Source organism: Macaca thibetana, chromosome 15, assembly GCF_024542745.1.
Source record: "Macaca thibetana thibetana isolate TM-01 chromosome 15, ASM2454274v1, whole genome shotgun sequence".
In the NCBI taxonomy this organism is placed as follows: Eukaryota; Metazoa; Chordata; class Mammalia; order Primates; family Cercopithecidae; genus Macaca; species Macaca thibetana.
The window spans coordinates 75,969,153-75,981,178 of NC_065592.1; the positions used below are offsets into that span (position 1 = coordinate 75,969,153).

Consider the following 12,026-nt stretch of genomic DNA (forward strand, 5'->3'; position numbering starts at 1 on the left):
CTTTCTCACTCTACTTTGCAATCCTCTGTTCTTCAAGGCTCCTTTCTATGGGAAAAAGTAAAAATTAAATGCCTGTACTTCAGAGTCACACAGACAAGGTTCAAATCCTAGCTCTGCAGTGTGACGTTATTAACAAATTCCTTAAGCTTTTCAAGTCTCAGTTTCCCCATCTGCAAAAAAGGATGTAAGTGAACTCAAGAGTCAATCTGAGGCTTAAAAGCATGCAAAGGGACTACCGCAGAGTAAGTACTTAATAGTAGGTATTGTTCATTATGATTACTCCCGCCTCCCTAGGTCCTCCAGACAAAATTGACCACTGTCTACTCCAGGCCCCCACCCCACTGCACACATCATTTTGCATGTTATATCAGAACAGTGTGTTTTCATATTTGGCTCCTTCACTGAATGATGACCTCTTTTGAGGGAGGAACTGCAGTATATTCATGGTCCCCAAACCAAAGCACTTGAGAGAGGATCACATACATCAGAGCCTAAATGTTAACTGGAAAATTAAAAAAAAAAAAAAAGAATGACTCAATCAATCTAGTCATGGTGAGGCAGATAACAGAACATCCTAACTCAGCCAGCAATTATGATTACACTGTTAAGACTTTTCAAAGTTGTAGTTTAAAATGTAAATAACGTTGGGAAGAAGTAAAGCTGTTAGTCATTCTTATCTTAGTGAGGCAAGAAAAAAAAAAAGAAATCCAAATAAATGGAAAGGATACGCCATTCCTCTAATACGTTTGATTTTTCCTGGATCTGTGAGTTGAATGGGCTTCAAGACCTTCCTTACAGGACATGAGAAAACCACTTCGCCTCCTCCTCCAGGAGGCATTCCCCGTCGCACAATCTACACAGAGAGTGAGAAAGATGAGGCGAGGATGCAGCAAAGCAATGGATTACCCTGACACCCTGCCCAGGAAGGTTTACACCAGCAGATGCTTCCTTACAAGGCATAGCTCTTCCATATTCAATCTGTCATTCCCTTCAAGACCAACAGCACCTTATGTTGGCTCCTAGAGAGTACACGCTCAGCGTGTGTCAAAGTCCAAGTCCATTACCCAAGTGGCTGTGCCACTTACCTCTTTAACCCTGAACAGGTCACTTCTTTATCCTTAAAATATGGAGCTGACCTAGTCCATCATCTGAGCCCATTTCTTAATAATCAGAAACCCCTTTTTCTCCTCCCATGCAAATAACTGATCTACCAAAACATTATTAAATAAAAATGAAGTCATTTCCCCCGTTTAAAACATGAATGTAAAAGGCAGAGATGCTAAATGGTTTACCTCATTGGACTGATATAATTCAACAATACACAGATGCTTAAACTACTTCTACTAGATTTTGGAAATACTGAAAATTCTCAGGGACATCCAGGCTGGGAGCCCCTGAACATAAATTATATCCAGATCATTTAGATCAGAAAGCCAATATGGCCCAAATCTATTCTCCACTGCTTGCTAGCTGAGGGACATGGGCGGAGCTGTTGCGAGGAGAAAAGGAGTTAGTCTTTGTAAACTGCTTAGAACAGCCCCTACCGCAAAGTAAGTGCAACAGAACTGTCAGCTACGATTGTTATTACTAAAGGGTCCCTTGCAGTTCTAAGTCTGTAGCATTTACTTCATGAGCCCTGTGAGTCTTCTGATAACTGGTAACCTCAAATGTGACACACATACACTGAGTCACACAGCTCTTCCAATGAGTCAGTGGGAAAATGTTCTCCACAGGAACATATGGTCAACAGTTCAAACATTCTTACCTTCAGTTCAAATGATTCATCATCAATCCCAAATTGTTTCAACAAAGGGAGTGCTGTCACCTTAAGAACATCAACCTATGAAATTATTTCAGAAAAGAAAAGTTTAATTAAACCTTTGGCAGAATAGAAGAGTCAAAAAAACAAGTGAGGCTTAGCAACCAGGTAGATGATGCAGTGTGGTAAACAGAAAGGATGCTGGCATACAACTGAGAGAGTGGGCTGGCTCTGCCTAAGCAACACTGATTTCACAGGCCACTGGGCTTCTCTGAGCTGCACTTTCCTCATTTATGACATGGAGACCTACCTTACAGTCATCATGAGCGTCAGAGGCATAATACAAAATGCATGGAGAGACTGGACTGTTGTAGAAAACAAATGGATGGAGACCCCCTACTCATTTTTTTTTTTTTTTTTTTTTTTTTTTGAGATGGAGTCTTGCTCTGTCGCCAGGTTGGAATGCAGCAATGTGATCTCGGCTCACTGCAACTTCTGCCTCCCAGGTTCAAGCAATCCTCCTGCTCAGCCTCCCGAGTAGCTGGGACTACAGGTGCACGCCACCACACCCAGCTAATTTTTGTATTTTTAGTAGAGATGGGGTTTCACCATGTTGGCCAGGATGGTCTCGATCTCTTGACCTTGTGATCTGCCCACCTCAACCTCCCAAAGTGCTGGGATTACAGGTGTGAGCCACCACGCCCAGCCTGGAGAACCCTACTCATTCTTATAGATATAAACGCTACAGAAGAAAATAATATTTTCATTAACATTTGTCCAGTATGGTTATTTAATGTTTAGAGCTGGTAGCATTCCGAGTCAAAGCAAACCAAATGAACTATTCAGCAGCTCACCTAAGAATGCCAATGATGAGCACCACACAGGCAGCTAAAGGGAAGGTGATGGTTTTACATGGGAGTTGGGGAGTGAGGGTGATGATAGCCTCAAACTACAGGAAGCAGCACAAACTCAAAACTACAATTACAACATCCACAGTTAATGGCAAAACTTTGCCACGTGTTACTGTTATCTCCTCCTGCATTCAGAGCTCCTAGGAAGTCTGGGGTCTTTCTGATCCATTTGTGGATTCCTGATAAGGGTATAAAGATGACATTAAAATCATGTACTGTTATCTAACGAGTTGGCAAATGCTGCCTCAACTGCTACATGGGAAAGAAAATTACTCCATTACTTGTTCCCTTCTTGGACCTGTCAGCTGGACCTGTGAGGGTGGGCACCACATAGAAGGCATAGGAAAAGCCCTAGTCCTGGTTCCAGCTCTGCTTCTAATTAGCTATGTTGCCTCAGACAAGAAAATCACAACTATCTGAATTTCCTTATCTCTAAGGCAAGGGGCTCAAGCCCAGCTACCTCCAAGTTGCAACCAACTCTAATAGGCTAAGAAGCCGCAACTAAATATTGTGATATCAGAAAATTACCAGATGTAGGAATGACCTGTGAGGCCTAAGAACATGCTTAGAATGGATCAGGTGGGGCAAGGGAAACTAGGAAAACCATTAAAGATTAGCTAATTTTAAATATTAAAGCTACAGCCTGAGCAACATAGTAAGACCTCATCTCTACTAAAAAAATTAGCTGGGCATGGTGCACACCTGTGGCCCTAGCTACTTGAGAGGCTGGTGGGAGGATCACTTGAGCCCAGGACTTTAAGACTTCAGTGAGCTATGATCATGCCACTGCACTCCAGCCTGGGAGACACAGTGAGACCCTGTCTCTAAAAATAAAAAAATAAAGCTAAGCACACTCAAAAACTTAATATATGCATTTAGCATTGCCAGATAAAGAAGAATACAGCTGAGGCTTAAGGGCAGCTGGGGAGAAGGCCAAGTCAGATTCTGAAAAAGCAGGAGATGCTTTTACTGCAGTTACTCTGGCCAGCCACCGGCTCTCCTGAGGGGAAAAAAAGGTGAAAAAACACAGCCTTTCTTCTGGCTCATCCTTCCTACACCTTGAGTCACAAAAGGTGAAGCCAAATTTACTTAGTTCAGCCAGAAGCCCAAGGGTAACTCCAGGTGTAGTCCTGTCCCCTTATCACTCTCCATCTGACATGGAGGACAAGCAACTTGGTGCAGTGGGACAAGAGCAGGAAAAGCAGATAAGGGCTTGGGACCTACTCTGCCTCTCACTGGCTGTGAGACCCTAGACACTTCCCTGTCTCCTGGGCCTCAGTTTCCTCCTGTGTAAAATGAGAGGCGGGGCTGAACACTCTACAGTCTCCTGCAGCTTTGCACATTCTAGTTTTAGCAGAGTGATGGTGGCCTGCAAGTTCTGCTTAAGGGAAACTGATTGGTCCACTCTGAGGTCAGAGAGAAAAGGCAAAGATCTCACCTAAGTGGCAGCTCAGGGCAAAGGCATTAATATTACAGTGCAGTCAATCAATCAAAAGGTAAACATGTAATCAATCTATGCTTAAAAAAAGGGGGGAGAGCGGGGGAGAAAACTGCTCTCCAGTTACCTTGTCTGAAACACCCGCCTCACTGGGTTGGTAGAAGAATTAAATATGGATATACACATACATACATATGTACACCTAGAATAATGCCCAGTACACTGTAGACATTATTGTACTTCTTTTTCTTCTCTAAGAGGGAAGTGGAAAAGAATAGAATCTTCACCCACCATTGGAGCAGCTTGTTGGCACCAATAAATAATTACTGGGAGCTCTGGTGCCACACCACTAAGAGTCAGGAGACCTCCTAAAACTTTTCTTCTCTTTAAAATTTCTCCCCACTTTCTATTCTCTTGCCACTAAAGAAAAAATGTCTTCTTCCTTTTCATAAGGCTCATTCCATCACCTCTGTTTTCAATCCTTATCCCCTCTGGACTTCGGCAAGGACTCTCCGCTCTTTGAATTCTTTTCTTTTCCATCACAGCTTCTCCTCAGCCTACAAGTAAGTTCAAACTTCCCCTAGCCTAAAAAAAATTCCCAACCTCAGCTCTTAAGAACTTCTGGGGCCGGGCGCGGTGGCTCAAGCCTGTAATCCCAGCACTTTGGGAGGCCGAGATGGGCGGATCACGAGGTCAGGAGTTCGAGACCATCCTGGCTAACACGGTGAAACCCCGTCTCTACTAAAAAGTACAAAAAACTAGCCAGGCGAGGTGGTGGGCGCCTGTAGTCCCAGCTACTCCGGAGGCTGAGGCAGGAGAATGGCGTAAAAACCCGGGAGGCGGAGCTTGCAATGAGCTGAGATCTCGCCACTGCACTCCAGCCTGGGCGACACAGCGAGACTCCGTCTCAAAAAAAAAAAAAAAAAAAAAAAAAAAGAACTTCTGGAAGAATCTCCTAACTTTCCAATAGCTCTAGTTCCTACTCGTTCCTCAGTCTGTTCCTGTCCTTATACTCCAATGATATTGTTCTCTCAAAGGTCAATAAAAATGTCTCACTGCTGAATCTGACTCAACTCCGGCAAAGAGTGATTCTGTGGATTATCCCTGACTTCTTAGAACTTGATTCCTGCTTGGCTTCTCCAAATACTTCTATCTTCACAGTCACTCCATCTCTAGCTCCTCTTCTCCCACTCACACCTTAAACATTCATTTCTCCTTCTTCCATTCTCAGTCCCTTGGACCACGGGGCAGAAACTCTAATGCCCATAGAGGGCAGAGAGGAAGCTTAAATGAATGATGAGGTCGGCTGTGACCTGTGTCCAGCTGAAAGCTCACACTTTATCCAAAAAAGGCAGCTGCTACTCACCTCCAACTGATGGCTGTCGTGGAGGAACCACCATTCAGTATTGTCACACTGCCCTATTATAATGTAAAATCTGGAGTTTCAAACATGAACAATCAATTCAGATACATACACACACCACCAACAACCACCACCACCACCGCCACCACTGCCACACTGTACATGTCAAAGGAAAAACACGTGAAAGATGAATTCAGCCAAACCCACCAGTGTTCAGCCTCAGCCTAATCAATCTCATATTCCTAGAGGCTTAAGTATCAGCAGGTAAGATTCTGATGACCTGTCTCCGAGGCTCCAGACAATAATTTCTAACTGCCAACTGGAAATCCTTATATGGTCAGGCTGCCAACATCCCAGGGAACAGGACCACAATAAAAAGCATCACCCATTATCCTACTGCAATTTTCCTCTTCCCTTTGTCAAATGGGAATGATCTTTATGATCATGATCCTTTATGGCAACCAGGACAGAAATTGTGAAGTCATCTATGGCCCCTTCCTCTCATTCCACCTCCAATTAGTTGTCCTATCTGCTCCTTCCTTTCTCCTTCCGTCTCCATAATGCCCAAGCTAGTCTATCACCTCTCCATTCATCTTTCACTCAACCTCCAGAATTACCTTCCTAAAACCCAGGCTGACTCTGATTTTCCCTCCTCAAGAAACCCTTTCTGACACTAAGCACTTTGCTTCTATCTCTATCAGAGCCCAGGGGTATTCATCCTTGTAATCTCCCTAAATGAGTTCCCAGCTGTCCACCCCAAGAGACTAGGAGTTTGTTAAGGACTGAATCACTCATTTCATCCTTGTATGCAGAGTAGATGCAGACATGAACTAATGAGGAAACCACACAGAAAAGAAGAAGCTAGAAATGAAGGAGCCATGGAATGAGCTGAAGAAGTCACTTTTTATTCAGGATTAGGTATATTTATTTTACTCTGGCCTGGAGTCAGATACCAACCAAGGTCATTTTAGTCATGCAGCTGGCAAAAGCAGATACTCCTACAGCATAAGAAAACAGATTTTTGGGTACCACTTCTGAGAAATTCATCAACTGATCTTTTGTCAATGTTAGCATATAAAATTTTTAAAATATTGCCAGTGAGAAAAGCTTTTAAGATAATTAGCAAGTGTAGAAAAAAAGTACAAAACGGATACACACACTGCTGTATACTTCAGGGCCTTTTCCCACTGTTTGAGGCACCTTCCCCTCTTCCAACCTAAAGGTATTTATACCTCTTCTCATTCTTTTATGCAAAGAACTCATTTCCTATAGTCTTCTAGAAAATGCAAAAAATAAAAATAAAAAAACACTTAATTAAATATTCTAAAGAGTTTACGCAACATTCCTTTACAGCTTAAGAATTCCAGATCTTGTACTATACTCAGTATCCCAGGAAAAAGAGTTTATGCAGCTAAATTTCCAAGAATTGAAGAATAAGTTTTTATTGCCTAAGAACATATTAACAACGTTTATACCCTAGTAGGTATCTTGGTGAATACCAGCAGTCTCTACTTTGGGGCTCACAGCATCACCTCATTGGTCCTCCCTGAGTAGAAAAGCTACATAATTCACATTCTGCTTCAGAAGCTACCCATTCATTGGTCTTGGCCTGTAATGGTAAAGACAAGCATACTACCTCTGTCTGGACTTTGCATCATGGCCATCAGTTTTAAGGTATCTTCTCTGACAGCAGAGCATCCAAAAGCAGGGAATCCACGCCTCCCTACAAGGGAGGAAGGCCTGGACAGGACTTCTCTAGACTTCTCTAATCTCTCTGTATCTCTCTGACATACACACACACACACACACACACACACACACACACCATCCTAGAATGGCACGAAGACAGTTGTGATCATAATAAAAAGTTTTGCTTGATATTAAACCATTCTCTCCATATCTGCAGAAAAATTAGCATGTTTAATAAAAAGTTTGCTCTGGCATGGCTCTTGGTGAAAAAAATAAAGTAAAAATGAAAATCTTGCTGACACCCACAAACTACCAAATCTCACACATTCCTTTCCTGACTTTATGCCCTTTTTCTATCTGCAAACTCTTCTCAGAAAACAAAAGCCCTTGAGTTTATGACTGAAGCCTGGGTAAGTCAAGATTATGCTGTAGCAATGCCAAGGAACTATGATCTCCTGCCCAAAATTTGATAGGCTGCCCTCTAGCCTCAGCTACCACAGGACCTTACAAAAACTCCACTCTGACATACTACAGCCAACAGAACTATAGTTCATGTCAACTATGACTGCAAGCAACTGTTTTGAAGGTTCTTAGATAACAACAAAAGGCGCCTTGGTAACTGTTAACAATAGTCCTGAATTTGATGACCCTAAGTTTTGGTTCATCTGCATCCTGGAGTGATTAACCTCTAAATCTCAAGGTAAATAACAAAAGGAATATACATTTGAAATAAAACTGCTTTATGAGGAACTTTTGTCTCACAAGTCGGGTTGTGACAAGAGACAAAACAAAAACCACACCACGGTTTGTTCTCAATACTCACTGAAGGGTCAACCTGATCATTGGTCACTCCTCGTAGAACTATTTTTAACGGGTGCTTCATAAATGGAGCCAAGCAAAGAAGACTCTCCAGGTAATAGCCAATGCCACGAAGGACGCTACAGTCATGTTCCACAGATCCACCATACAGGAGGCCAGGCTGATAATATAAGGTTGTTCCTTAAACCAGAAGAAAAAGAGCCACATTCAGCAGGAAAAAAACTAAAATGTCACAAAGGTAATGAAGGCAGTGAGTTCCAAGGGGAAAGTCTGACAAGGGCATCCAAGAGTGCCTGAAATGCCATCGCTAAGAGCCCACACTTCACTCCAAAAGCTGACTCACTACTGTCAAGCCCCTGTAACAATAATAAACTGTGAATGTAATTTAATAATCAGTAATAAATTAAGCCCCTCCCTAAGCCATCTGAGTTGCCAAAGTCATGGCAGGGCATAGAATAGAGATCCTAATAAGCACCCTAGTCTCCCAACAGCACACTAGGCTGACCACAGAGGGGAATTACAAATGACATGCTTAAATCATCATACCAGCAACCAGCACCCTCCAGGGCTGCTGAAATGAGATTTCTCATACACCTCATTCACCAAACATGATGCCAAGAAAAGGCAAGTACTTTATGGCATTCAATGCCATTAATAGTAGCTCATTTAATTTAATATTGATACATGGAAATGCCTAATATGTTATGGCTTTAGTGGAAACTACTATCTTTATTCACTTTTCACAAAATCATATCATTCAAAAAGCTTTGTTTTGAGACAGGGTCTTGCTCTATCCCCTAAGCTGGAGTACAGTGGCATGATCACAGCTTGCTGCAGCTCGACTTCCAGAGCCCAAGCAATCCTCCCACCTCAGCCTCCAGAGTAGCTGGGATCATGCCCAGCTAATTCTTTTTTCTTTTTCTTTTCTTTCTTTTTTTTTTTTTTTAAGAGAAAGGGTCTCACTACGTTGCCCAGGATGGTCTTGAACTCTTGGGCTCAAGTGATCCTCCCACCTCAGCCTCCCAAAGTGCTGGGACCCTAGGCACATGCCACCACGCTCAGCTGATCTTTTTTTTTTTTTTTTTGAGAAAGGGTCTCACTATGTTGCCCAGGCTAGTCTTGAACTCCTAGGCTCAGCTTCCCAAAGTGCTGAGATTACACACATGAATCACCGTGCCTGGCTATCCAAAAAGCTTCTTACACCCATCTCAGCTTCCCAAAGTGCTGGGATTACAGGCATCAACCACCATGCCTGGCTATCTAAAAAGCTTCTTACTAGATTTACATATCAATGTAAAAAATTGTAAATGATCTAGGAGGACATAAATGGTGGAACAGGGTATTTCTGCTGCACAAAATATTTTGCAATGCCCTCTGGCACAATTTACCAAAAATATATTTAACATTAGAGGAAGGAGGCATGTTCAGTCACTTAAATGGGAAAAAGTTCTTGGGACTTTCATAAAATAAATTTAGGCTTTACTATAATCCAAACAATCACAATCAGGACCATATTCTTATCAAAGTAATGAACACTTCTCAAATGGATTCTGGGTCCGTTATTTGAAATAGTTGTAAGGGTCACAAAACCATTCTTTAGATCAAAAAAACAAAAAAAATACTATATATTCACTACATCCTTCAAATCTGTATGTTTATTTATACAAATTAACCAAATGAGAAACTGGCCAGATTATCAAAATGAAGGCTTTTACTACTCTGATGGGGAAAATTAAAAGGACATGTAGTGGGAGCAGAATCACGTAAATGTCTTACTCCTCAATCTACATTGCAGATATGACTAGAAAAGAAGAGAATTGGGCCGGGCGCTGTGGCTCATGCCTGTAATCCCAGCACTTTGGAAGGCTGAGGTGGATGGATCACCTGACATCAGGGGTTTGAGACCAGCCTGACCAAAGCGGTGAAACCCTGTCTCTACTAAAAAATACAAAAAAAAAAAAAAAAAAAAAAAATTAGCCAGGCATGGTGGCAGGCACCTGTAATTCCAGCTACTAGGGAGGCTGAGGCAGGAGAATTGCTTGAACCTGGGAGGCAGAAGTTGCAGTGTGCCAAGATCGCACCACTGCACTCTAGCCTAGGTGACAGAGCAACACTCTACCTCACACACACAAAAAAAAAGAATAGAAATATCTGTCTTCCAGATCACCAAAAAAGTTACTGAAAAAACCTCCAGCAATTTCAAAGCAAACAAGCTAAAGGAAATTAAGGGACTCATAGCTGGCAAAAGACATGTGAGCATCTCATTCCCAAAACCTGTTCTCTATAAGATACGGCTGAATGCAGCTATAGATCAGAATATCTCACGTGGTCCAGGACCAAATATGAACCTGAGCTTGCCTTAAGAGAGCCAAGATAGGGAAAAGATCAGAGATTTGTGGAATGCGTGTGGAAAGGTACAGAGTTAATGGAGTCAGCCAAAGGATGTTTGCCACGGTTTTCCATACAGTGTAGACACAAGTTTCTAATAGAAAAACTAAAACCTAGAAACAACCTAAATGTTTATCAGTGGGGAGTAGTTAAATAAATTATCATGCATCCATACAATGGAATACCATACAGAAATATTGAGGAAAACCTGCATGTGCTGGCAGGGCAAGTTCTCTGAGACATTTGTACTAGCAAAAAAAAAAAAAAAAAATGCTGGCTGAAGAACAATATGAAGAGAATGATGCTGTTGATGGTCTGCATTATGCAAATGTCCATGTAAGCAAATGCTGTGACAGTGGCTACCCCTGGAGAGCGGAATGGAAGAGGAAAGAAGTGAAGGTATGTTCACATCTTTTGCATATACTCGTGTGAACTTATTTTAACAAACAAAATTTTAAAATAAATAGAATTCAGCCCATAAACTACCTCATAGAGTTGGTTGAAATAATTTAATGTGATAATATAATAAATGGACTTCAGAAAGTTTCATGTAAACATTATGTATAAAATATTTATTGCTAAAAAAAAAGAGGAGGGACTTGCTTATGGATCTGAAATTTTCTGTCTTCTAACTTCCTTAAATCAAATGTATGCCCTTCAAATTGGGAGACTTCATGTACATCTTTGGAAAATCATATCATAGAGAGGTAACTGGGTCTTTCCATAGGAACACGGTATTTTTTTTAATGATCTAGAATGATATGCTTTTATTATGATCTACATTCACAGCTTCCTCATATAACTCCAAAGTTATACGGTGAGTTCCTCATATAAGTCCCCCCAAAATTCTAATTTAATGGTGATTTATATAATACAAAGTGATTAGTGAAGTTTTAAACATAATATTTAGACCATTAAAAAGAGTGAGATGGATAAGCAGAGACTGACTGAAAAAAAAAAAAAGAAAAAAAAAAGAGGGAGAAACAGGAATGCTTTAGTGCACGGAAGTGCTTTTAGGAATGTAAAAGGAGCTTACCTGTTTGGTTTATTTCAATTCGAGAACCATTTGTTATTTTATCCAACAGTCTTATGAAGCTGGCTTCGAAATCTGTGAAGAGAAAAAAAATCTGTGAAGAAAAGAGAAGACAGACTGGCCTCATGTCAGGTCAACATTTCCAGAGCACACGCCTGATTCAGGTACTATGGCAGATGGCAGGTTACTTCCTGCATCACACCTACGCTTTCCTAAAGGACTGGGTAGGTTCACGGGTTGAGGAACCTCAGGCAGTTGAAAAGCACTGACTGGTACATACATGTTTAGTAGAACTTAGAAACAATTCAGCTTTCGCACTGCGCGCGCGCGCGCGCGCACACACACACACACACACACACACACACACGCACACACACACACACAAAATAGCAGCTCTACCAGCAATCTAATGGGATATTAATATCGGCAGCATAAAACCCTTGAGACCTATTCTTCTGAACTCAGGAGGGCATGTCAAATAACGGGGTAACAGTAGAAGGTAGGGAACAATTTTAAAGTCAGATTCTTCCCTGCTCCAGAATGCCTGGAAGGAAAGATTAAATTGAGGACCACCCTTCAGTCTCAGAGACAGTAAGAGATCACTATCTCTGCCTTTCAGCAAAGTG

General features: G+C 41.7%; 1 protein-coding gene across 2 annotated transcripts in view; it reads right to left on the bottom strand.

Annotated features, from left to right (window-relative positions):
- The window catches only part of RCL1 (RNA terminal phosphate cyclase like 1), a 65,355-nt gene that overhangs the window by 25,714 nt on the left and 27,615 nt on the right, over positions 1-12,026 (bottom strand). For both annotated transcript variants that reach the window (XM_050761102.1, XM_050761103.1), the window contains exons 2-5: positions 11,404-11,475; positions 7,984-8,159; positions 1,766-1,840; positions 729-853 (exon numbers count right to left, since the gene is read on the bottom strand). In XM_050761102.1, the coding sequence (XP_050617059.1) occupies positions 729-853; positions 1,766-1,840; positions 7,984-8,159; positions 11,404-11,475 (448 nt within the window). The remainder of the gene's footprint in view (positions 1-728; positions 854-1,765; positions 1,841-7,983; positions 8,160-11,403; positions 11,476-12,026) is intronic.